General features: G+C 33.1%; 3 protein-coding genes across 4 annotated transcripts; 1 reads left to right on the plus strand and 2 right to left on the minus strand.

The window, feature by feature from the left end:
- Positions 1-73: 73 nt before the first annotated feature.
- On the minus strand, positions 74-18,079 carry LOC126744417 (PC4 and SFRS1-interacting protein). The gene is made up of 17 exons (XM_050451821.1): positions 17,701-18,079; positions 17,518-17,588; positions 17,263-17,446; positions 17,059-17,209; positions 16,942-17,004; positions 16,831-16,887; positions 16,705-16,779; positions 10,328-10,556; positions 8,872-8,998; positions 5,020-5,056; positions 4,019-4,164; positions 2,076-2,298; positions 1,413-1,533; positions 1,238-1,358; positions 887-1,013; positions 774-823; positions 74-491 (listed from the first exon to the last, which is right to left on the minus strand). Exons 1-17 carry the CDS (start codon positions 17,776-17,778, stop codon positions 411-413), a joined length of 1,941 nt encoding a protein of 646 aa, XP_050307778.1. The 5' UTR covers positions 17,779-18,079; the 3' UTR covers positions 74-410.
- Positions 18,080-19,574: 1,495 nt separating this feature from the next.
- On the plus strand, positions 19,575-20,754 carry LOC126744427 (60S ribosomal protein L21). Its single transcript, XM_050451839.1, has 3 exons — positions 19,575-19,727; positions 19,926-20,164; positions 20,474-20,754. Exons 2-3 carry the CDS (start codon positions 19,929-19,931, stop codon positions 20,715-20,717), a joined length of 480 nt encoding a protein of 159 aa, XP_050307796.1. The 5' UTR covers positions 19,575-19,727; positions 19,926-19,928; the 3' UTR covers positions 20,718-20,754.
- Positions 20,755-22,846: 2,092 nt separating this feature from the next.
- Positions 22,847-26,292, minus strand: LOC126744425 (TIP41-like protein). Of its 2 annotated transcripts, none has more exons than XM_050451836.1 (4): positions 25,835-26,292; positions 25,249-25,428; positions 24,974-25,193; positions 22,847-23,164 (listed from the first exon to the last, which is right to left on the minus strand). In XM_050451836.1, the coding sequence occupies exons 1-4, from the start codon at positions 26,008-26,010 to the stop codon at positions 22,910-22,912; spliced, it is 831 nt and encodes a 276-aa protein (XP_050307793.1). In that variant the 5' UTR covers positions 26,011-26,292; the 3' UTR covers positions 22,847-22,909. The 2 variants fall into 2 exon arrangements, with proteins under 2 accessions (XP_050307793.1, XP_050307792.1); XM_050451835.1 differs by lacking the exon at positions 22,847-23,164 and adding an exon at positions 24,596-24,912 and having other exon boundaries at positions 25,835-26,287.
- Positions 26,293-26,361: the final 69 nt, after the last annotated feature.

Genomic DNA, 26,361 nt, shown 5'->3' on the forward strand with positions numbered 1-26,361 from the left:
AATTCGGTAGGTGCTTTGATGAAGAACTATGGGTTTTGCCTTGGAATTATTAATAAATTAAAAAAAAAACAACTTTTTTAATACAAAATGATATATTTATTTAAAAAAAAATTATATATACTTTTATGTCCAATACATAAAAGAGAATGTAAGTGATTGCAATGATTAGTAACGCACTACTAAAACGCAATAAGTGAACTGAGAAAAACCAAGTAAAACCGTTTTTACAGTAGGAAAATATGGACTTTTCTTTACTAAAAAATATAGAACTATCCTTAAGAATCCAAGGTCAGAACGGCCGTTATTTCAAAATGAAACCTTTAAAACTTCTAAGGCCTAATTGACCTTAAGTCTTAAAAAATAGCGATAGTATTTATACAATTGTTTTGTTTGACTCGTGTCGACGCCGTTCACTTCTTATCCGCCCATCCTTTAACGCAGGTTTCTTTTAGGACGGGTTCGGACGGGTTCGAAGCACCTACGTTTGCCTCCTAGAAGAACATATAAGTTAAAAAAACAATAGACAAAGTATACAAAGTCTTAAGTTAAAGAGAGAACGTCAATACTGCCTCCTTTCTTACTCCGTCGTTCTCCTTTTAACTTGCAACTAAGTTGTAGTTATTGCAATTTTACACTGCACTAAAGACCCGAGTTTGCCCAAGCGGTATACAAATATTTAACGACAGTATCAAATTTATTTATTGATATATTATCTATTGACGTTAGGTTTAATGATTACTAATTATAAGGTATCGGTGAGTTAAGTGTGTTACCTCTGGATCAATTAATTCGTCGATTTTATCCAGGAAGGATTGCCGGGAATCTAAAATTTAAAAAAAACGGTATATTTGGTTATGCGCAGAAAAAAATCTGTTATAGTCCATACCTGGTTCGGCGCATAACACCAGAACCTCACTTTCCGATAAGTCCTTGCACCTGATCCGAAATTCGCTGACCAAGTCCATAAAACCGTCCCAGAACGAACCTTTTTCTTCTGGCAAGGGAATAATAGCCTGTAAGACAATAGATAATGGAAAAATACCAGTAGCACAGTAAATCTATCATAATACCATGGAAAGAATGGTGTAATTGTAAGCCGAATCTTTGATTTACTGTAAAAACATCAAAAAACATGTCGAAATGCAGTATAATCACAACTATACCATTTTTTACATTTCTATGCCAAATAGTGAACGTAACTACTCTACTACAAACAAACCCCACCAAAGTGACTCACCTTAATTTGATTATAAATCCATTCTGCCTCGTTTCTAATTTTCTCGGCCATTTTAGTGAAATGCTCGAGATCCTTCTCGGTCATGCTCCACTCTTTGATGTTCCCCACGTATTTTCTCAGTCTGCGCAAAGAAATTAATGTATTTGATGCATGAGTCATATACATGGAGGCTTACCTTCTGATTGTGTCCAAGACGTGCGGATGCTTTTTAAACATTAAACTGTCCAGATCCTTCTCGAACGTTTTGAAGGCCTTTAGGTCCTTAAGGGCCACATCGGGAAGGGCCTTATCTAAGCCTTAAAAGATTTTTTAAATTGTATTAAATGTATTCTATTTTGGGTGTAATTAATTACGGGGTATTAAAGGTAGAGATTATAATTATTGGATTGACATTAAAATGAAAAAAAAATTGATTTCTCAACATTATTTGCATGATGAACTGGGTAATCTACTTATGTCCAATTTTCAGATGGTGGAGACAGGGGTACCTCAGGGCTCTTGAACCTCTTTGGTTTTCAGTTTTCACCTCTGGTATTGAAAATGTGATAAATAATTGCCTGTACCATATCTCTGTTTCTATCTATTCAGATATACCCTTTAAGTGAACCTAAAGTTCTGATCAGAGCAATTACAAAAATCAATGATGACTCGAGCAACATTTCTAATTGGGCGGAGCATAACTCTTTGTTGATTAACCCTCAAAAAACACAAGCAATTTTATTTTCTAAAATCAATATAGATACTGATAATCTTATTATACATATTAAAGTTTTTGATCAGAAAAGTGTATGTGTGTGTGTCTCTCTATCTTTAAGGGAGATGATGCGATTTTCTTTACCTAAGTTATTTTTAATGGTCGAATCCCAAGTGACCAAATCCGCCTCCTTTTTAAGTCGATCCAGTCGTCTCGTTTTCGACTCAACATCTTTCGCGTACGTGATTTCCTTCAGATCTTCCGGGGACATTTTAATGTTGGGAATCACCTCCAGTTCCTCGATCTGTTTCGGGGTTTTTTTACCGGTACTCAGTAGATCCCTAATTTCTAAAGCCAATTTGGCGGTCTAAAAATAAATAAATAAAGGATTAATGTGAATTATTTCCTCATAGCTTGCTTAATTTTTTTTATTGGATATAGTTTATCATTTTATTTTATTTTAGTTGTGATTTACACCTTGTTAATTAATTCTTCAAAGGAATTAATTATATTGCAAACTGAGACTGACAAAAACTTTGTTTGAATTGAGCATTTACTTATTACTTTTAAGTCTATATAATTATGCCGAAATGTACGATTTTATATTTGGATGATCTCATAATAACTAAAATATATAAAGTAGTTTTTTTAACCTACACTCTAAATGTGTCCGTCAATCTTACAGCAGTATTAACTGTTATAATTAAAGCAAATTTACCATGTCAGAATCTGAATTTACTATATTTATTAAATTAACCTAAATGATACTAGATTTAAGAAAAACACAGCTTTTTTACTGTCGATATAGTTATTTTGCATAAAAATTAATCCATATGGTTAAAAAACTTGGCACTCTTACAGAACGTCACGAAAATGACAGAAGCCCGTAAAACTGATTGAAATACGGTTAAAAGTCCCTGCTTACATTATTATAACATCACAGGTACCTGTAAATTCGAATGTTAGGCAGCTTGCATCTTAGTAAGCCAAATGCAAGATCGAAATTGGTATATGAATAGAATTACCAAGAGAATAAGTTATTTTATTAGACCAAACGTTCAATTCAAACAAAAAAATTCACAAAAAGAAACTCATTAATAGAACTGCTGGGCATTAACGTGAAACCACTAATAGAAAATGATGCTAGTAATTCGAAAGTAATTATTAATAGTATTGGACCACACCAAGTTTAAAGATTTGTTAATAAGAAAAAAACAAAGAGATTTCCTAACAAATACTGATCCGCCTACAATTGGGAGTATTAAAAAAAAATGGCCTGTGCTTTTTACTAAAAAAAGCTATATTTTGGCATTTTTCAAAGCTGACCCAAAAAGCTAAGTATAAGAAGTTTACTATTTTTGACGAAGATCAGGACGAAATCGTGCTGTAGTCACTGAGGATACTGGCACATTACTTTAAAGCACATTTGTCGGCCTTTTATTATCAATTTGATGTAAGTACAGGCTGTAAACATATAATTTTTTAACAGCTTACGATTTTTTTTTTTTTTTTTTTTAAAAACATCAAACCTGAAAGTCAAGAAATATGGAATCGCATAAGTTTTGGAATTATATTAAAATTTGTATTAATATGGATGTTAACGTTGTTTTTTTAGTATATGTACCATTAAAAATAAACTTAGTGAAATTAAGCTTTTAAACATTACTTTGACAAAACATGTAGTTCAAAAAACAAACACAATAAGGGGCCCATATTGTTTTTCCTGCATGTAAGCATGTTAAATCTTTATAGCTTAATAAATCCTAATATTTAAGGTTAATTACATTAAGTTTATCTTTTATCCTTTGTTTCACTACAAAATAAATTTGTATAAAATTGTAATGTTTAATTATTGCTTACATTTTACAGAAGACCGCAGTAAAATTACAGAACAAAAAAGTTTCACATTTCTACAGATATTTTAAATTTACAGTACTAAAATAAGTTTACCACTTCTTTTACTGGCAACATATTATGACCTACTAAATTTGCTGTAAAATTACCACATTTTGATTTTCAGTGTATATCCAACAAAGGGTTAATGTTTATGTATGTAAATTTCATAAAAAAAGGAGGTTGTTAATTACTTTTTCGTCGTAAAGGGCTCTCTCGTACTCGTTCTCGTGATTCAGAGGCCATTCTTTGTGGATTTTAATGCCGCAGATCTTGCCGGACGGCAGTTTTACGTTTAGGGTGTCGTCTTGAGTGCAGTGACGTTTTTCCACTGGTTTATCTGCATAAAAAAAAGACATATATAGCTCATACAATGTATTTTATGTTAGGAGAACTATAAAGGTAATCTATTAGCTTTTTCTTCTCTCCTGAGTAAAAGAACCGTTTGAGAAGAAAAGGTGGTATGTATGTATATATTTTTTTTAATCAAATTGTTAAAATTGTTTAAATCAAACAGAGTGCATGTTTATCCTCATTCATTAAAAGTCAGCCTTCACTTGTTGACTTTGACCACCATTCTCTCTCTAGTGTCCACATAGTTGTTAGAAATAAATTACAATTGCAGTACTAGCAGTTTATTTGGACATTTGGTAAATTCGGAATCAAGTAAGTGGTACCAAACATCACACGGATAAACTGGCTAATAAAAGGGTCCAAGAGATTTCCGTTTGCTACATGGCGAAAATGCATATTTAGGCAATATTTAGTCTAAATTGCTCACCAGTGAAGTAGAGTTACAGATACAGATTTTCATTTAAAAAAAGTTACATAATATATAAATATATTTCCCTAAGAACAATACATAATGAAGAAAATGCCCTGTGCGTGTACTACACATATTAAAAGCCAATTAATAAAAATATTAATAAATTAAAAGAAGCACCTTTATGTATGCCGTGACGGTACATCATAAGAGAAATTTAATGCAACGTGCCTAAAATTTCTCCTAAGATTTTAACTAAACAGTTCGTTAGGCCTTAATCAAAAACTATTAGTTTCTAAAATACGATACGTTAAATCATTTTGTACATTTTTAAGAGAAAATACAAATAAAAGACAAAATTGACAATATTCCATTACCGACATAAGTCTTTCTTTTATGGGACATAACTGTGTACAAGTTGAGGTAACTTACTTTTATACAAATCGACGTTCTTCTTCACATGTTCCGCCTGAAAAAGAAAAGAACAGCTGTTGAAAATGGATAAAATAGTACATTTGTTGCACGTGAATTTTAATTAACAATAATAGTCCCGGTGTACCTACTGAATTTTAACTCAAGCCAAAAAGTTATTAATATTTCCAGGTATTTATACTTATTTATTTATTTATTTAATACAAACAAATGCTTTACAGGCTAACGCTTAATTATAGTGCAATGATTTCATAATAATAGAACAAAAACATTTAGAATGTGACGCTCACTTAAAACTAAAAATCTAACTTAATGAAACTGCCACAAAAATTACAGCAGTATAGGTACATTTAAGGTTATTTGAGTAGTAAATTTTTTATCTCTTCAATCGTACATGTAAAGAAATCGAACTTCAATGAGCCACATTAAACCCCAATTTTTCGAGCGATTGTCGGCAATCAACTTTATTTCTTAGGATTGTCTATAAAATTAAGAGAAAAAATTCAATATGTGGAAAACCTTGAAGCATCCTCGTTATATGGAAGAAAAGAAAGCGTAGGGTCGAATGTCACACCAAGATCATAAATTATATATGAACTATTAAGGATTCTATTATTTATTGAATATGAAAACTTTATTTTTAGAAGAATATTTGTCCCACAGTCAAATATATCAAGGTTCCTCTGGAGGTTTTCACAGTCTTGCAGCGTATTAATCGCACAGTAAACTTTAAAGTCTTCAGCAAAAGCTAAGTAATCTACGGATAGATCCCGATTGACGTCATTTAAAACAACATCAAAGTAGGAGAGAAAAATAGAAAGAGTGAAATACCAAAAGTAGAAACCTTTGTGCTGAGAACAGACTTGTCAAATCTAATGAATACTTTTGAAAAGTGTGTAAATAAGGTCAATCTGATTGCGGACATTAATATTATTATAATTTATATAAATACAGTTAAAGTCGTTAGGCTTATAGAGTAATTCAAGTCCAGGCATTTGATTTTTGGGCAATTTAAGTCATTATTTCTTGTAGATGCTCATGGGCGTTTGTAGGATGCGTTTTAAGTTTCTTCCTGGAATGTGATTCTGGTTCTTAAGTCTCCCGGGCATTTTGGATTAATTTTCTATCTTTTCCAAGTAACTGGTTTCAGACTTTGAGGGTAATTTTGAAATTAATTCCAGGCATTTGAGGGCTTTTCTATCTTTTCCAAATAAATACCAAATCATTTATTATGATGCAAACTTTCAGAGTAATTTTAAAATTAACTCCAAGCAATTCAAAATGTCTTCCACACTTGTGAAGCTTTGAGCTAAATTGGGGGAGGGGTGGACTATATACAGGTTTAAAGAATGATTTTTCTATCTTACTCTGACCCGTTACTAGCCGTATATCGTGTTTCTTTGGCGAGACTAGCAGGGACCAGGGTGTCAAATTCTTTAGTGATGCAAAGTTAAATAGAATAAATACGTTAATGCATATGAACCTCTAAAATAAGAAAATACAACTCGAAAAATATACGAAACTTTATGTCTGTAAGAAGACTTAAGATTGTAAATATAGAGAGTCTCAAAGTTCACAAAGTATTAATTAATAAAATAGGCTGTTCATCAATGCTATAATTTGCTAAACTTTCATGATCTTATGCGTACCAGCAGAAAAACCAGTATGTTTTTCATAAATGCAGGTAAAGGGGACTCTTAGGGAAATATACTATTGAAAATAGAATTGTCGTTATTTAATACGTATATTCCTGTTAGTTTACATGTAGTAGTGCATCATTTAGACATAGATTGGAACTAATATATAAAGTACTGCATCATAAAAGTATTTTATAATTTTAGTGTTTAGTGGGCCATGTACGCAAAATGGTATGTGTCAAAACGCGGATCAAGCATCAGTTGTGTTAACTATACTTTGACATTTCATCATGAATCGTTAAAGTCAAGAGCAACGTAAAGCTATCGTGAAAAAATATTACGAAAATGCGTAATCGGTTAGAGCTTGTTATCGTGCTCTTAGAGAAGTTTTTAGACATCGTGGACGGCCTTCTGGGCTTGCAATCAGACGCACAATTAATAAGTTTGAACGGGAGTAGTACACTCTTCTGGATAATAAGCCACCAACGCGACAAAACAGTGCAAGGACCGCTGCAAGAGAAAGTGTTGACGCGAATAATAATGTGTCTGTTTTGCGCCGTTCTCGGCAATTAGGCATTTCACCAATGTCTCTGTGGCGCATTTTGAAGAAAGACTTAGGCCTACATCCATATAAGATGGTTGGTTCTAACTTAAGAATTGAAGCCTGCTGACCATGGTTTGCGAAGAACGTTTAATATATATAATGCCGATTTTGGGAAACAAATAATCTTTTCGGATGAAGCCCATTTTTGTCTTAGTGGCGTTGTCAATACGCAAAATTGCCGCTTTCAATCCCCAGAAATTAGTACAGGTGCCATTACACCCGTTAAAAGTGACTGTGTGGTGTTGTTTGCATGTCATGTCGGTGGAATTATCGGTCCATACTTTTTTGAGGATGCAGGGGGGGCGTACTGTGACAGTCAACGGAGAGCGCTACCGCGACATGATAACAAACTTTCTTTGGCCTGCAATTGATGGTGGAGATTTCGAACAGAATTGGTTTCAACAGGACGGAGCAACATCACACTGCACCGCCCGAGCCACAATTAATTTATTAAGAGAGCGTTTTGAAGATCGAATAATTTCGCGACATGGCCATATCAACTGGCCACCAAGGTCCTGTGATTTAACTCCCCTGGACTTTTTTCTTTGGGGATATGTGAAGTTGAAGGTGTATTCTAACAATCCTCAAACCATCAATGAGTTGAAAGTTAACATAACTAGGGTTATTCGCGAAATTCAGCCCAACTTGTTAGAAAAAGTGATTGAAAATTGGGTTCATCGTCTAAACGTCTGCCGCCATAGCCGAGGTGGACATCTTAATGAAATTTTATTTAAAACATAATAAACTACAACATGAAACATTAATCATAGAAATTAACCAATTCGTTTTTATTTTTTAGCAATTTAAATTTATATCATTCTTATTGGTAGATCCTGTAGTACTATTTAAAGGAAACCCTATTGCATAGTAAATAAATAAAGACATAGAGTTATAATTTAAATAATGAAAAAAAATTAAAACGTTCCTTGGTTATAGGTGGATGTCCATAGAAGCATAAACTTACTTTAAAAAAAATCCGTGTGTGTGTCTGTTTTTTATTAGGGAATGGAGTTTTACTTATTGCCATTGTTTGGTATGTTTTCTCTCAGATAATTATGTAATAATCGAGCGAATGGTAAATTTATTATTCTCCATTACAACCCTATTTAGCAGATCCGCACTGGTTTATTTTTGACATAAATTATGACCTAAAGGAACCTTACCAACGAAGACAATTATTGTTTTAATGTGTTATTTCAGTGACTCGACGTTTCAATCCTTAATTGGCAACGTTTCGGCCTATATTAGGCCTTCTTCAAGGCGAACAGGAAAATTAAAGCTTTTCGTTAAACAATATAGAGTGGAACGTTGCTGTATTTTTTGATGATTCCATTTGAGTTTATTTAGTTTCTGAGTTTAAAGTATTATTCATTTAATCTTGTTGCTTACACACCATGTTCTTTGATATCCTCAAAAACTAAATGGAATCATCAAAAAATACATTATTGTATTAAGTTTTTTGCCTTTGATAGGAGAAACTTGCTACATGGAAATCGTAAAAAATAGTTAAAAAATGTCACTTTTTAATTTTAGGTATCAAAGAAATAAAAATTGAAATTTTCGTTAAACAAAAAAATTAAAAACTTCTACTCATGTAACACTTATACTTACATATTGGATATTGTTCTGTAACAAGTGTTTCGTCACGATTTCCACTTTGACAGCGACGGGCGATTCGTCGGACGTCGTTTCGTCTTTGTTACTTCCTCCTGCGTCGTCGTTATTACCTTCAATGGACCTATAAAGAAAAAGGTTGTTAGTACTAAATCATACCTAACTAAAGTATTAATTATTAAATATACGAAATTGTATGAAAACATCGCACAAGCCTTATAAAGTAGAACAAAAGCTTGTCGGCAATTTTCAAAGATGATGTTGAGCATACATTTATTAACGTCAAAATTATGTTCTTAACATTCGGACGTGTTTTCTATAATATGCCCTAAAATGTTGTTATTATTCAGAGGATTTTAGTTATCAGGTTTGAATCTTTGGATCCGCAAGAACAGGATAAATGAAACATTATTTAACAGCAAAATTCAGTGAAGACTATTCACATAATTAAAGGCAGCTTTTATTGAGTCCTTGTATAATGATGTATAGATAGACGCTGTTTTACATACTCTAATAAGAGACAGAGATTGCCTCAGAGAGTGATTGTTCTAGGGTTCATATAAAGGTGTCAAACGCCTTTGACGAGTCAAAATATGGTATCATAAAAACGCTAATTCTCAAAAAACCTTCTCCGAACCAAACTTAGGCTTGTCTAGCATCTTGACTGCATTTTTTCATACCTAAACTGAATTTTTAACATTAAGAGCTGATATACATTTTACAAGAAACTGGAATAGCCACTACCATTTGAATAGAGTGAGATACTATTATCACATTTTACAAGGGTCTTAATAAATTTACTTGATAATATAGAAGGTGCTGGGACTGTTTAAAAAAATATATACTTAGTGCCTAATTACCTTAAAGGCAAGGATTGTTTATGTAATTATGTGTATAGGAGTGTATAGTAAGTTATAAATATATTCTGTGTAGATAAGTAGTTTTTAAACAAAGTGATCACTTAGTTATCTGTTTTTAGATTGTGATAGATACAATTGAATTACGATTTTCTGCTTGAATAATTAAATTTCTTTCCTGTCAGAATTCCTCAAATCCTGTGTATAGTTAATTATAGACTGGAAAAGGAATTTTACTTACATGCACAATATTACTGCTACTACTGTGGAATATGGACTTAATAAGGAATAGGAAAGTGCAAAACTACAAGGTCCAAATCTACTGTAATATACTATATTTTGGTACAACACATTGACTGGCTTACTGGTTTTAATCTAGTTATAATAATTAATAAGTTTAAATCTTAATAGCACTTTGTAATAATTGCTTTAAACTGTATGTACCTTAACTGTGACTCAACATATTGCTTCTTGATTTTTTGGAACACAATAACCCAGTTTCATAGAATACAGTAAGTTAATTGTTACAATGATTTAAACCGATATTTGTTTACATGCGTCATAAAAAAACAGTTAATAGTTTAAAGTGCACCTACTCTTTCGGTTTCTCATTGGAAGTTTCGCCCTCGTTAGTGCTATTCTTATCCTCCTTGGACAGATTTTCTGTTTCACTCGCCGTGGTCGTGTCTTCCATTTTCTCCTCTGAGGGTTTCTTTGTTTCCACCTCGGATTCCGACTCGGTTGTTTCTGTTTCTTTCTTTCGTGTTTCGCCTTCTTCTTTTTCTGTCACTGGCTCTGTCTTTTTCGAGGACTCTTTTATTACACCTGAAATTTCAAGTTAAGTAGGGTGAAGTGGGGTAGATATAATCAAGCCTTATATGATTTTTTTATAACGTTTTGGAACATATTTTCTTCGAAATTCGAAAATATGACCCTTTTTATACCTATATTACTTCTTATTAACCTCTTAGTTCCAGTTTCAAAGATTTCCCTTTTTCTTTTTTGTACTTTGACATTTATAATAATTTTGTGAGTGCCTTTTAGGAATTTTAATTCCCTATTACTACTGCTAATATTAGTTGTAATATTTTGCTCCCTTAGGTGATTTTCGACAAAAATGTTGATTCTGCAGTTATCAGATTTGATTTTCGATATTTAACAAAAAATGTATGCCAGCGATTACATTTACCCCAGTCTCCTCCTTCTTGAGTTTTTAGGCTATAACCTATCATTTTCTCTATTGTTACGGGCTAAGACTAATATCGAAGAAATAGCGTAAATACTTACCAAAGACTTTAATTAATTGTAAAGACAGTGTGGAAATCTTTAAAATAGGACCGATCTAAGACTAGTTTATACAGTTCCTTCAAAATGGTGAGAGTGTATAAAAAAAAGAAACAAGACCCTCCTTACAGTGCTGAACTTTTAAAAGATGCGATCAGAAACATCCAAGAAAATCGTATCAGTATTCGTGGTGCTGCCCAGAGGTATCAAATCCCATTTTCCACTCTTCAAAAACACCTTCGAGGAACCCGAGGATCAAAAAGCACGTCCAAAGGAAGACCCACCGCAATACCTGCGGCTGATGAAGAAAAAAGTGGGGTTGGCGGCTCAACAGAAAGGAAATCTTACAATTGGTGGGAAAGTATGTCACGAAGAATAATATAAAAACGCCATTTAAACCTGGCGAGGATTGGTTCTTATCCTTTAAAAAAAAGCACAAGGACTGGAGTGTGCCAGAAAAAAAGCCAATGTTCCATTTGTGATTGAACAATATTTTGACATGTTAAAAACAACCTTAGAAAATAACGACCTGCAAAATAAGCCTTCTCAGATTTATAACATCGACGAAACTAGTTTTACACTCGATCCAACTAAAACTAAAATTGTGGGTCAGAAAAATGCCCCTGCTTCAAGAATAACCACCGGGCCTGGAAGAGAGAGTACGACAGTTCTCATGGGTGGCAACGCAAATGGGGCTAAACTGCCTCCATTAACTATTTTTAAGGGAAAAAATCTATGGAGTACCTGGCTCCCAAGGAATCTACCTTTCCAGGTACTTAGTTGACTAGTCTTAGTCTAGGTACTAGTAATCGAGGTTATGTTGACATGGATGGTGTGCAAAGTTTAGAAAGTTCGAAAAAGAAGTGTAAAGTCTGTAAGAAAAAAGTTGTGGATGCTGTAGACTGTGAAAAGTGTAGCTACCATCCAAGTTGTGCTTTGCAAGCAAAAGTGTTAAATAAAAGCGGAAAATTGATTTGTTGTGCATCACATACAATAAGTGAGGTTAACAAAAACAAATTGCGTAAAAACTCAGAAAACAGTGACAATTTGATGGAAATGGATGAAAGAAAACTAAAAGCGATTATTGAGCAAACATTTAAGCAGATGTTTCAACCAATGGAGAAAAAGTTTGATGAGTTGGATAAGTCCATTCAATTTACGACGAGAGCTTTTGAAGAACAAAAACTTCACTTCGAAAATGTTATGAAAGAAGTTAAAGTAATAAAAAAGGAGAATGATTCACTAAAGCAGCAGGTTAGCCAGTTAGAAATGAAAATGGATAACATGGAAATTGAGGAAAAGGCTAACAATATGATAATTGTTGGAGTACCAAAACAGAATGACTTGGATGTAAGGAAAATTGCCTGCAAGATGATGGGCTCGTTAGGTGTGCAATATGACAAAGATGACATTCTGGAAGGATTCAGATTAAATAAAGCAGAAAATGGTCCAATATTAGTAAGATTCAGAAATTTCCACACTAAACAAGAAAAATCTTAAAAAAGGTAAAACAGATTAAAGGAATATCCGTTCAGAAATGTGGTTTTGAGGGTGCCAATGGAAAGATTTATTTAAATGAGGATTTAACGATGAAGAAGAGAGAACTTTTCAAGAAAGTAAGAGATATTAAGCAAGAAAATGGGTAAAAAGCCGCATATGTACTGAATGGAAATATATATGTTAAGAAAAGAGAGGGCGATACGCCTATACATATTAGATCAGAACAGGATCTGTAAGTAATTAGAGCTAAAACTATTAATTTATAACAAAATATTTAGATACATTCACAGAAATCGATGATCTCCTAGAAAACTTTAAGGCTTGTGATAACATTTCTAGTATAAACTTTTTTAATAATAATGAAAGAGATATAAACATAATGCATGTTAACATACGAAGCATTTACCAAAATTTTGACCAGTTCTTGGTGTTCCTTGAAGCTTGTGGAAAGAGCTTTGATGTGCTTGTGATGTCCGAAACACACTTCTTGTATGACTTGAATAACTTTAATATTCCTGGTTTTCAAATATTTTTTAATGGAAGTGCATTAAATAAATGTGATGGATGTGTTACATACATAAAAGAAGAGTATTTATTAGACCATCAGATTTTAGAACATAATTCCTTGAAAATAATTAGAACCACATTAAAAAAGAACAATAGTGAAATGGACATTTTGGCAACATATAGAGGCTTCTCAGTTAGTCGTGATGAATTTATTGATAACGTAGATGCAATACTACAAAGATTGACCAGTCACACTAGAATGCAATTGCTAGTGGGTGACATGAATATCGACTCAACAAACAAATAACTATTTGACAATGCTTATGGGATATGGGTTTTTAAGCCTTATTAATAAACCTACAAGAAGAGCTGGTGATTCACAGACATGCTTAGATCATTTCTTTATAAAGTGTAAAAGTAGTATATTTAATAAATTAAATTCTGTAATATTAGAACATAAATTAACCGATCATGATCCTATTTTGCTTAATATAAGATTGGAAACTGAATGTGAGCCAGTAAATAAGCAAAATTCTTTTCAGAAAATTGATCACAATAAATTTTACAGACTTATTTCGGAGGCAAAATGGGATGATGTTACGGACTGTCAGGATTCTGAAATTTGCACGCAAAATTTTATTAATACTATGAAAATTATTATCTTAAATTCCACACAAACAATAGTAATAAAAACAGAAGATTAAAACCATGGATAACGGGAGGGCTTTTAATATCAATTAGAAATAGGGATAAATTAAAAAAGGATTTTATGGGAAATAGACATAACATATTGCTGTTAAATAGGTACAGAACTTTCAGAGATACACTTTCAAAGCTCATTAAATATGCAAAATACACATATTATCAAGTTTCAGGCAAAGGAGAACATTAACAACCCTAGGAAGCTATGGAATGTTATTAAAGAAGCTACAAATGACCAAATAAGTAAGGTAGATATAAGCAGTGTCAGTGGGGAGGGTGGATAAATCACTGATATAAAACAAATGGCTAATGAATTCAATAAATATTTTAGCAATATAGCTAAAAAAATTGCCAGCAAAATCAAATCAAACACCTTAGATCTAGGCAAAAGGGTAAGTCAGTCATTTTATTTAAATCCAGTTTCAGAGAAAGATATCAATATGCAAATTACTGATTTAAAAAAAGGGGTTAAGGGAGGAACAGATTGTATTTGCTCAAATTTAATAAAAAAATATAGCTCATTCTTATTGAAACTATTAACTCATATCACGAACATTATTTTCAGTACGGGAACCTTCCCGGAAATACTAAAAACAACCACTATTTTACCACTTTATAAACAGGGAGATAGAAAAGAATTAAGTAACTACAGGCCAATAGCTTTGACAAGCACAATAAGTAAAATTGTGGAGAAATGTTTTAAAAAACAGTTTTTCAGACATTCTTTCTAGAAAAATAACAGTTATTAAATGAAAATCAATTTGGATTCCGGGAGGGCTCGAGTACTGAAAATGCAATGTGTAGAGTTACAGAAAAAATAGTAACAAGTCTGGATCAAGGCAAAAAAGTTATTGGTGTGTTTCTTGACCTACAAAAGGCATTTGATACTGTGGAGCATCGTATTCTGCTTAGAAGATTGGATAATATTGGCATTAGAGGGGTTCCAAATAATCTAATAAAATCTTATTTAACTAAAAGGTTGCAGGAAATAAACATATCAGGACAACATAGCCATGAATCCATAGTAGAGTGCGGTGTTCCTCAGGGTACGGTGCTTTCTTCGTTGCTGTTTATTATCTACATGAATGGCATTTTATCAGTTATAAATGAGGGTTTTGTATACTGCTTTGCTGATGACACTGCAATTATAATATGTAGGGAAACCTGGGAAATTGCTAAGAAAAATGCTGAAATAGCGATGAAAAAAATTAAAGATTGGTTGGATAATAGCATGCTTTCATTAAATGTTGATAAAGCCAAATTCGTTACCTTTTCAATTTTAAGTTCATATCTACCTAACTATCAACAAATAAAATTGCATGAATCACAGTGCATGATAACTATTAACTGTAAATGTGAGAAAACAATAGGGAGAAAAACCAGTTTAAAATACTTGGGAATTATCATCGACCAAAATTTGTCATGGAAAGAACAAGTTAAAAGCGTAGCTGATAAAATTAGAAAACTGATCTTTAAATTTTATGAGCTAAGAAACGTATTAGATTTTAAAACACTAAAAACAGTTTACTTTTCACTAGTTGAATCAATAATATGTTATGGGCTTGTGATATGGGGGAGTGCGGGTGTGACTATTTTGGAGAAGCTCATTATAGCACAGAAATGGATCATTAAGGTAATGCTTTTTAAAACTAAAAGATACCCTACAAATCTAGTTTACAAAGACACCAATTTGCTAAACATAAAACAGCTTTTCATTAAGTCAGTTATAAGAATCATGCCAATAACAGATTTTTATAAAAGAAGTATATCTCATGGTTGCAATACTAGATTGGCTTCTCAGAATAATGTTTGCCTACAGAATCCTAGACTTACAATTTGTCTAAATCATGTTTGCTGTATTGGTCCAAAAATTTATAATAGTCTACCTCAAGAATTTAAAAATAAATCATATAACAATGTCAAAAAAAAAATTGGTAAATGGATACTGGATAGTAATTATGAAACTAATTATCTAATATAAAAAAAATATATTTGGTATTAATAGTTATATTTTAAGTAAGTTTCTTTTAAGTATAATCTATAATATAAAAAGTATTTGTTACAATAATTAAAATTAATTTAGTGAGTAAAGTATTTCTAAAATTTGCATTTTTGTTAGGTAAATATTTTATAATGATTTAAACCTCAGTAAAAGTAATTAATAAACGTTGTTAGGCGCACACACAGTATGAAATTACCATTGTGGGTTAAATTAGGGCAATAGGTAGTTATGAAAAGAACAAAATATAAATAATTAGGAAGATTATATATATTAGAAGATGATATACATTACATATATTATATAATTGTTAAACATTTATAAGTTTATAACATTGTTAACTTTGTATACTATTGCTAAATAAATAAATAAATGTTTAATTTGGATCTTATTGCTAATCATGATTATTCCCAAATATTGAATTATGTTAAAGTTTTGTCTTTGGATAAAAGAAGAACAATGTTTGACATCTGTTTTATCTATTGAATGGTATTACATCCTGTCCGGATTTACTTTCCCAGGTTAAATTTTCTATTCCTCAGAGAACACTTAGACAAAATAATTTATTTCATATTGGGTTCCATATAAAACCAATTATGGTAAAAACTCTTTTTTGGTGAGATCTCTAGATTTTTTGGATCGGGAGGAGAGGCTAGATGTTTTTGGCAATTCATATGGGTCTTTTAAGGGTAGTTTAATGAAAATTTTGAATACTTAGTATTGTTCAATTAATATCTTTAATTAATATGTTGTTTGATGGGTAAACCAAGTGAGAATTTATGTTCCTAATCTATTAGTTAATACAAAGTCTTTTTTTTTTAGTTAAGTAATTTAACTCTTAATAGTTTGAGTAAGGATTATTAATTATTGACATAATTGTATTTTATAATTTATTTTTTTTGTAATGGGGGTTTCCCATTTAATGAATAAAAAAAAAAATAAAATGGTCAAATCAAATGCAACTATTAAAAGTGTACTTACCATTATCATTAATTTTCTTTGCAGATTCCTCCTTCTCTTCCTCAATGGACTCTTTTTCCTTAGTTTCACCTGGCACTAAAATAAATTAATCAATAAATAAAAAAATAAAAAATCTATCATACATACCGTCTGACTCATTGCCTTTTTTAGCACTATCTGACTCCTCGGAACGTTCATCTGAAACTGATTAGCAGCCCATTTAAAATTAAAATCAATCAAATTAACAAGACAAATTACCATTAGTTAGGTTGGATTTTCTTCGGCCCCTTTTGGGTGCCACCTCTTCGGTACCACTATCTTCTAAAGTTTAGGTTATATTATTGACTTTTACATTTAATGCATTTTAGTACTAACCTGTATTTTTTAAATCTGCTGCAGCAGCAGCACTCCTTCTTCCTCTACCGGCAGCTTTCTTGGCCGCAGGCTCACCTGCCGGTAGGGAAGTCACTTTTCTTTTAGGGGCTTTTTTTTCTGATGCACTCGATGTTACTGATGAATCAGATACCTTTGAAATTGTTAGGTATAAGAGCTATATCACATTTAACATGTTAATTTTACCTCAATATCTTGTATAGATGAATCTTCGCTGGCATTTCCATCATTTCCATCTCCTCCGTCCTTTTTAACGGCTTCTTCGATCTGCTTAACGGCATCCAGATAACCAGCTTTCTTTGTATACTTCTGCACGATTGTGTCTTTGTACTTTAAGTAGTAAAAGAGATCCTCGGGTTTTATAGCCCCACTAAAAAGCAATTGGTGTTATAAAAGAGAAGTGACATTAATGTAAACATTCATAAATAAATCAAGACTTACATTTCTTTAGTCCCATAAAATACTACATTCAATTTTCTGTTTTTGGTGTTTGCATTCTGCTCGCCGACCACCTAAATCAAATTAAATAAATTTTTCCTGTATTCGTGCATTATCCTGTGAGTTTTTACTAATTTAAAACATTATTTGGGGTGCCTTTGGTGGAGATTTTTGTATAATACTTACTTTAGCGGGCCAGGGAGGATAACCTTTAACTTTAGCAAACACTTTGTCTCCAACTTTATATTTAAGTATTTTCACCATGATGTTTGTTTGTCCAGCTTCTAGTGTTCAAAAACTGCAAACTAAGCTCAGTTCTTGTGCTACAGTTTTGAATTCTAGAAAAAACACAAGCACAAGCAAGCAACCTCTAATTGCTGCGTTTGATGAAGATAATTTATATATTGCTGATGATGTACAGCTCAGCAGATCCACCCAACTTTAAATACTGATAGGAGAATTAAACGCGGATTCGGTAACGCCGGATATCGTTCGGTAATAAACAGAAAAATTCATAAATTACGCCAATTTCATTTCCAATCTAGTGGAAATAAATAAGGAAAATTTGGGGGAAAAGCTGAAAACCCTAGGAACTGTCAATGTCAAATTGTTTGTAATTTGGGAACACTGCGGTGCATAATGCTGTCTTTAATCAGAAACGTCATCGCAACTAACGTTGTTTTTCACGGTTTTGTTAATATTTCCAAAGAAAAGACGCAAATTTGTGAACATTTTAATTCTATTGGTCTAGTGTCAACATTGTTAAATTGTTAGTCACTTGGCAACATTGAAAACCCTAGAAACAAACTGTCAATGTCAACACTGTCAAATTGTTTGTTATTGGAGAACACTGCGGTGCCTAATGCTGTCTTTAATCAAAGACGTCAGCGCAACTAACGTTGTTTTCACGGTTTTGTTAATATTTCCAAAGAAAAGACGTAAATTTGTGAACATGTTAATTCTATTGGTCTAGTGTCAACACTGTTAAACTGTTGGTCACTTGACAACATTAAAAACCCTAGAAACAAACTGTCAATGTCAACGCTGTCAAATTGTTTGTCATTTGGGAACACTGCGGTGCTTAATGCTGTCTTTAATCGAAAACGTTATCGTAACTAACGTTGTTTTCACGGTTTTTGTTAATATTTCCAAAGAAAAGACGTAAATTTGTGAACATGTTAATTCTATTGGTCTAGTGTCAACACTGTTAAACTGTTGGTCACTTGGCAACATTAAAAACCCTAGAAACAAACTGTCAATGTCAACGCTGTCAACTTGTTTGTTTTTGGGAACACTGCGGTGCATAATGCTGTCTTTAATCGAAAACGTTATCGTAACTAACGTTGTTTTCACGGTTTTGTTAATATTTCCAAAGAAAAGACGTAAATATGTGAATATTTTAATTCTATTGGTCTAGTGTCAACACTGTTAAACTGTTGGTCACTTGGCAACATTGAAAACCCTAGAAACAAACTGTCAATGTCAACGCTGTCAAATTGTTTGTTATTGGGGAACACTGCGGTGCATGTTGCTGTCTTTAATCGAAAACGTCATCGCAACTAACGTTGTTTTCACGGTTTTGTTAATATTTCCAAAGAAAAGACGTAAATTTGTGAACATTTTAATTCTATTGGTCTAGTGTCAACACTGTTAAATTGTTGGTCACTTGGCAACATTGAAAACTCTAGAAACAAACTGTCAATGTCAACGCTGTCAAATTGTTTGATTTTGGGAACACTGCGGTGCATAATGCTGTCTTTAATCGAAAACGTCATCGCAACTGCCGTTGTTTCCACGTTTTTGTTAATATTTCCAAAGAAAAGACTTAAATATGTGAAAATTTTAATTCTATTGGTCTAGTGTCAACACTGTTAAATTGTTGGTCACTTGGCAACATTGAAAACCCTAGAAACAAACTGTCAATGTCAACGCTGTCAAATTGTTTGTCATTTGAGAACACTGCGGTGCATAATGCTGTCTTTAATCGGAAACGTCATCGCAACTAACGTTGTTTTCACGGTTTTGTTAATATTTCCAAAGAAAAGACGTAAATTTGTGAACATTTTAGTTCTATTGGTCACTTGGCAACATTGCAGTACACAATGCTGTCTCGAACCAGAAGCGTCAATTGTCAATGTTAAAAACGCCATCGTAACTGTCATTCGCGCACGTCATTTTCTTTTACTTCTTTTGGACTTGAAAAATCGGTCGGGGTGAGCATCTTTTTCACGTTTTTCTTAATATTTCCAAAGAAAAGTGATAAATTTGTAAACATTTCGGTTCTATAAGTCGAGAGATTTTATTACTTGCAATATTAAACCAAAAAAAACTTAACACCGTAAACAAAATAGCAATTTGCTTGAAAACGTGGATAACATCCTAACCTCAATTATTTGTTGCATTTTTTACAGAAGATGACCAACTCAAAGGGTTACCGTCGAGGAACGAGAGATTTGTTCTCTCGTAAATTCAAAAAACATGGAGTTATTCCCTTGTCCACCTACATGAAAGTCTACAAGATCGGAGATATTGTAGACATCAAAGGCAATGGTGCTGTACAGAAGGGTATGCCCTACAAAGTTTACCATGGCAAAACTGGACGTGTATTTAATGTTACCGCCCATGCTTTGGGAGTTATCGTCAATAAGAGGTAATAATCTTAATTATTCTTTTCTTTAAATCAATTGTTTCAGTCATCATCTTACCTACAAACTTTGAACTTATTTGTGGTCTGAATGTAAGTGTCAATAGTAACAATTATTAGTGTATCCAGCTTCCATACTGTACAAGAGGCTTGAATTTATTATTATATTTATTACTATGGTGAAAACACACATTGATTCTTCATGAAGATGATATTATCTAATAAAGGACGTAATTCTGATTACAAAATATGTTTGTCCCTTATCATATTATTATGGGCAAGTAAACTAATAATAATTAAGAAAATATTTGATAGAGTCCGAGGTAGAATCATCCCCAAAAGGATCAACATCCGTATCGAGCACGTAACTCACTCAAAGTGCCGACAAGACTTTTTGGAAAGAGTGAAACAGAACGAGAAATTGCGTCGCGAAGCAAAGGAGAAGAACGTGAAGGTCGAGTTGAGGAGACAACCCGCCCAACCTAGGCCGGCCCATATCGTGAGCGGAACCCAGGGAGCCGTCAGTTTGGCCCCCATTCCCTATGAATTTATCGCTTAGGTTTTTATTTTTTATGACTTTAATAAACTTGTAAAAACATATCGGGTTTTGTCTTATTGTTGTTTAATGGTGTGCATTACAGTTTTTGGAGGACAACGGTAAGTACCAGCCATATTAGACAAATTTCAAAATATGTTTAATTAAGACCGAAAAATGACATATAGGAAAGTATTTATACGAGAAACTTTGCTATACTGGTATACTGCTTACTGATGTTGATATCACTAAGGTTCATAGATCTCACAAAGGCATTTGGAGGACTGGAACTGGTCGTTTGTTCAATATAACCCGAAAAGCAACAATCAGAACTTTTCAAGGTTATTATTTCGTGCCCAAACAATGTACGGAATGTCAATCAAAACTTTGAAAGGTTTTTTTCAACAACAAGGAACTTAAGCTAATGATAACTTGATAAGGGAGTGGAACTAAAAACTTCAAATTAGGTGGCTCCAGGACCTTGGTGGATAAACTTGGCTCTAACTCAACAAGTTTTTGAGGTACAATAATCGTTCTCATATGAAATTGTTTGGTAAGAAATGGCCTTTTTTGCACTAAAAACCTGTTAAGAATATTCCCACTAGTTCTTAAGATATTCCCAAGGAAAGTTAGAATTTGATGAAAAAAAGTTGGAAAAAAGCTACCCCAACCAAAACAGCCCTAGCTACCTCAATTTTTAACCTAGACTGATGTTTTTACCCTCAAATCCATCCTCAGGAATCACAGTATAGTGGTGCGAAAAAATTATGAGAATATCTCAAGTAGTTTCCATGTTATGATCAAAAATGTCGGCTAATGCATAAAAATCTTGAATTTCAACATGGTTCTAAAAACTTCAAATTAGAGGGCTCCAGGACCTTGGGGGACAAAATTGTCTCTAACTCATCAAGTTTTTGAGGTACAATAATCGTTCTCATATGAAATTGTTTGGTAGGAAATGTGCTTTTTTGCACCAAACCGCTTTTAAGAATATTACCACTATTTCTTAAGATATTTCCAAGGAAAGTTAGAATTTGATGAAAAAAAGTTGGAAAAAAGCTACCCCAACCAAAACAGCCCTAGCTACCTCAATTTTTAACCTAGACTGATGTTTTTACCCTCAAATCCATCCTCAGGAATCACAGTATAGTGGTGCGAAAAAATTATGAGAATATCTTAAGTAGTTTCCAAGTTATGATCAAAAATGTCGGCTAATGCATAAAAATCTTGAATTTCAATATGGTTCTGAAAACTTCAAATTAGAGGGTTCTAGGACCTTGGGGGACAAAATTGTCTCTAACTCAACAAGTTTTTGAGGTACAATAATCGTTCTTATATGAAATTGTTTGGTATGAAATGGCCTTTTTTGCACTAAAAACCTGTTAAGAATATTCCCACTAGTTCTTAAGATATTCCCAAGGAAAGTTAGAATTTAGTGAAAAAAATAGTAAAAAAAACTGCCCCAACCAAAACAGCGTTAGCTACCTCAATTTTTAACCTAGACTGATGTTTTTACCCTCAAATCCATCCTCAGGAATCACAGTATTGTGATGCGAAAAAAGTATGAGAATATCTTAAGTAGTTTTCCAAGTTATGATCAAAAATGTCGGCTAATGCATAAAAATCTTGAATTTCAATATGGTTCTGAAAACTTCAAATTAGAGGGCTCCAGGACCTTGGTGACCAGACTACTGGAACCCAAGATATTCAGTTTCCAATAATAGAGAAATTCTTTTACTTCTTACAGGCACTCCTGGACTAAGAATTCTGATATCTTGACTTGAGTCAAGCAGTAAAGTAAACTCACTTAATCAGATTGGTCAAAGATAGGCTCCTCAATTGCCTGGACGATATTTAACGATACTAATATATGATGTGTTGCTTGGGTTAAGATTGGTTTGGATTTTTTCATCTCTATTTATGGTTAAAACCTTGACTTAAACCAAGACAGACCAAAAGTTCAGAGTTTTTTAAGACTTCAAATTTGATAGATCAGGATAGATTGATACGTCTAACTGAGAATAATTTATGCTTCCGAGAATGTTGTGCATGTTGCTCACTCTTTAAGTTGATCCTGTAAGAGTGCTGTCAGTCTGCGGTCCTAATAGAAAGGATTCATGCAAAAAAGCCATGAGGTACAAAAAACACCCAACTACAAGCTTAAAATAAGTATATTAAATAAAAAAAAAATCGCAAATTACAAATAAAACTGTTCATCACTTAATCCTAAAAGTAATTTTCTCAGTAGTCGAAGATTTAAGAGGCATATGCGACGACAGCATGTTAGGATCACCGAACAAAGTTAAAGGCAACTTTATATCTTTAACAGCACATTCTTTATTAGTAAACTCTCGTATCACAAAATCTTTTGTAAAATCATGAAACACTCGGGTGTCGTTGATTCTTACTAAGACCCCGTCGACCCTAAGGAAGAACCTTTGGAGGATGAAGAAGGAGCTGGGCATCACTCGCTGTAAAGTGCAACCAGTTAGAACCTGACGATGAATCACTACTACTGACCAGTTGACTTACAATTTTAACGGTTAAAGATGATATTGGAAGATTTACCACAGGAGTGCTTGTACTTGATAAAATCATTCATCTCTCGTAAATCAGCCTTTATTTAAGCACTTGATGGTCAAAATGGTGTGATTCTTGATGGGGAGAATCCAACTCAACTGCCTGGAAGTAAATCTTTATTTATTCCAAGCAGTTGAATATATTTGAAGAGGTTTTACAGAGTATCAGCTTTAACTCAACTGCCAGGACGAAAATTCCTATAGTTCTTCCAGGCAGTTGAGTTTCCTTAAGCAAATTTGCCAAAGATGATTGATCGTGTTTAGTACAGGAGCTGCTATAATAAAACTTCCAATATTGTAAATTCTACTGCAATGATTCCTCCGATCATAGTTGAAGCATACATCAAAGGGATCTCTGGATTTAGGAATAACCTGATTTTGGTCTTCAGGTATCAAGATATTGACGGATTTGCCAGACATGTTTGAATGTCCAAATCATAAGAGTAACTGTACTGAATATAAAATGATTTTTCTCTTGTAAATCAATATACTTGATCATCAAAATGGTGTCATTCTTTTCAAGATTGCAATCGCTGAAATTCTTGCATTAGATGAAGAAATATTGGAAGGTTTATCATAAGAGTGCTTGCACTCAATAAAATCATTGATCTATTGTAAAGCAGCCAATATCTAAGCATCTGATGATCAGAGTGGTACGATTTTTGAATTGTGGGATTCCTTGAATGTTTTCTTAACTATAACTGAAGAAATCATTGATATTCTTGCAGTATATCATGAGATATTAGATGATTTATCACAGGAGTGCTTGTACTTGATAAAATCATTCATCTCTTGTAAATCAGCCTTTATCTAAGCACTTGATGGTCAAAATATTGTGATTCCTGATAAAGAGGTCCAACTCAACTGCCTGGAAGTAAATCTTTATTTATTCCAAGCAGTTGAGTATATTTCAAGAGGTTTTATAGGATAAACAGAGCATCAGCACTAACTCAACTGCCTGGACGAAGGTTCTTATAGTTCTTCCAGGCAGTTGACAGTACCAGATTTGCCAAAGATGATTGATTGTGTTAAGTACAGGAGTTCCTATAATGAAACTTCCATATTGTAAGTTCTACTGCAAGGATTTCAATGATTTCTTCGATCATAGTTGAAGCAGACATGGATGGACCTTTCAAATATAATAGTTTAAGAATTTTATAGATCAGGATAGATTGATAGGTCTAACTGAGAATAATTTATGCTTCCGAGAATGTTGTGCATGTTGCTCACTCTTTAAGTTGATCCTGTAAGAGTGCTGTCAGTCTGCGGTCCTAATAGAAAGGATTCATGCAAAAAAGCCATGAGGTACAAAAAACACCCAACTACAAGCTTAAAATAAGTATATTAAATAAAAAAAAATCGCAAATTACAAATAAAACTGTTGATCACTTAATCCTAAAAGTTATTTTCTCGGTAGTCGAAGATTTAAGAGGCATATGCGGCGACAACATGTTAGGATCACCGAACAAAGTTAAAGGCAACTTTATATCTTTAACAGCACATTCTTTATTAGTAAACTCTCGTATCACAAAATCTTTTGTAAAATCATGAAACACTCGGGTGTCGTTGATTCTTACTAAGACCCCGTCGACCCTAAGGAAGAACCTTTGGAGGATGAAGAAGGAGCTGGGCATCACTCGCTGTAAAGTGCAACCAGTTAGAACCTGACAATGAATCACTACTACTGACCAGTTAACTTACAATTTTAACGGTTAAAGATGATATTCCGTTGTCGTGCAGTTCGTCCTCGTAAAGCATCATCTCGTTATAAAAAAGTATTTTTTCTTTTCGTTTAAGCATTTCCATGTCGATTGTTTCCTCGGTAGGTTCAACAACAGCGTCTTCGCTCAAGGTTCCTTTATAGTTAGTACTAAATGTCCAGTCGAAGGGTTTTATCTTTTCTTCTAAATGTTCTGCCAGTCTAAATATATGATAAGGTCAATGTTGTTTATGGGTTGATATTGTCAAGGAGATACCTTGATTCTTTCCATTCTTCGGAGCAAGCCACTTGAATGGGGAGTTTTCCGTTTTCGACGCTTTTTAGGGCGTCTAAGGTGTTAAATTCGATTTTGCCCCCAGACGGGTGACTGATTGTGAGTATGTTTTTAGGAAACACCATCTCTGGCAAATGGGACAGTTGTAAGCAATTTGTGTATCTAAAATTTGTTTATTTGCACTTTAGTAATAGGAAAAAAGAAGTTGCTTTCATCGGGTTTGGAACCACAATAATTCATGTTTGCTAACGATATGAGTTAAGTGAAAATATGCTTATAGTTATCTGAAACTGGTTAAAAACTACCTCCAGAAAATAAGCATCTTGTAAAAAGGGTTAGATTTCCAGGACAATCTGGATATTTCAGAGGGTCACTTAATCTTCAGGAAGCTTCTAAAGCAAAAGCAGAATTTCTAGTATATGGTGTAGTCATAACAAAATCCAATGTTTTCAGAATTTTAAAAGTAAAATTCTATTTTGTGTTCCAGTATCGGTAGGTTTTAGGGTAAGAGTAAGATTATCATTCATATAAATTAATTTTAAGTAAATTACTAAATGTAAGCACTTACAGACATAAGCAGCACTGTTCTTCAGGTGTAGACTTGCACTTCTCAGGTGAGCTGCAAATAGAATGCAAAATATGAGACTTTGTATACTTGAACTTCCATCCCTGCCACTCGAAATCTTCAGAATCGGTGGGCAGTCTTCCCACTTCAGCATCATCTTTAGCATTTTCAGCGGCCATTAATTTAGACTTCTGAGAGCGATAGCATTAAAGAAAAATCACAGTATACAGGTTATATATATACTCCAGTTTTGTGGAACAATGTTGATGTTGATCTTTGTTATAACAGGCTTGATTGGGTTCACTGACCCATGGATTGCCAATGTCAAATGTGCAGAAACACAATACTCAGAAAGTGAGCACTTGAATTGGTGTGTTCTAATTGTAATTATATATTTTCTGTTTTGAATTATAATGTAATATTACTTAAAGAATATCTTAGAGGCGGTTCTATAATAATTTTAGCAAAAGATATTGATTATGAATTGACTGTCATTAAGCTCCATATAACCTTAAAACTTTAATGTGAAC

The sequence above is a fragment of the Anthonomus grandis genome, chromosome 14 (assembly GCF_022605725.1).
Source record: "Anthonomus grandis grandis chromosome 14, icAntGran1.3, whole genome shotgun sequence".
NCBI lineage: Eukaryota > Metazoa > Arthropoda > Insecta > Coleoptera > Curculionidae > Anthonomus > Anthonomus grandis.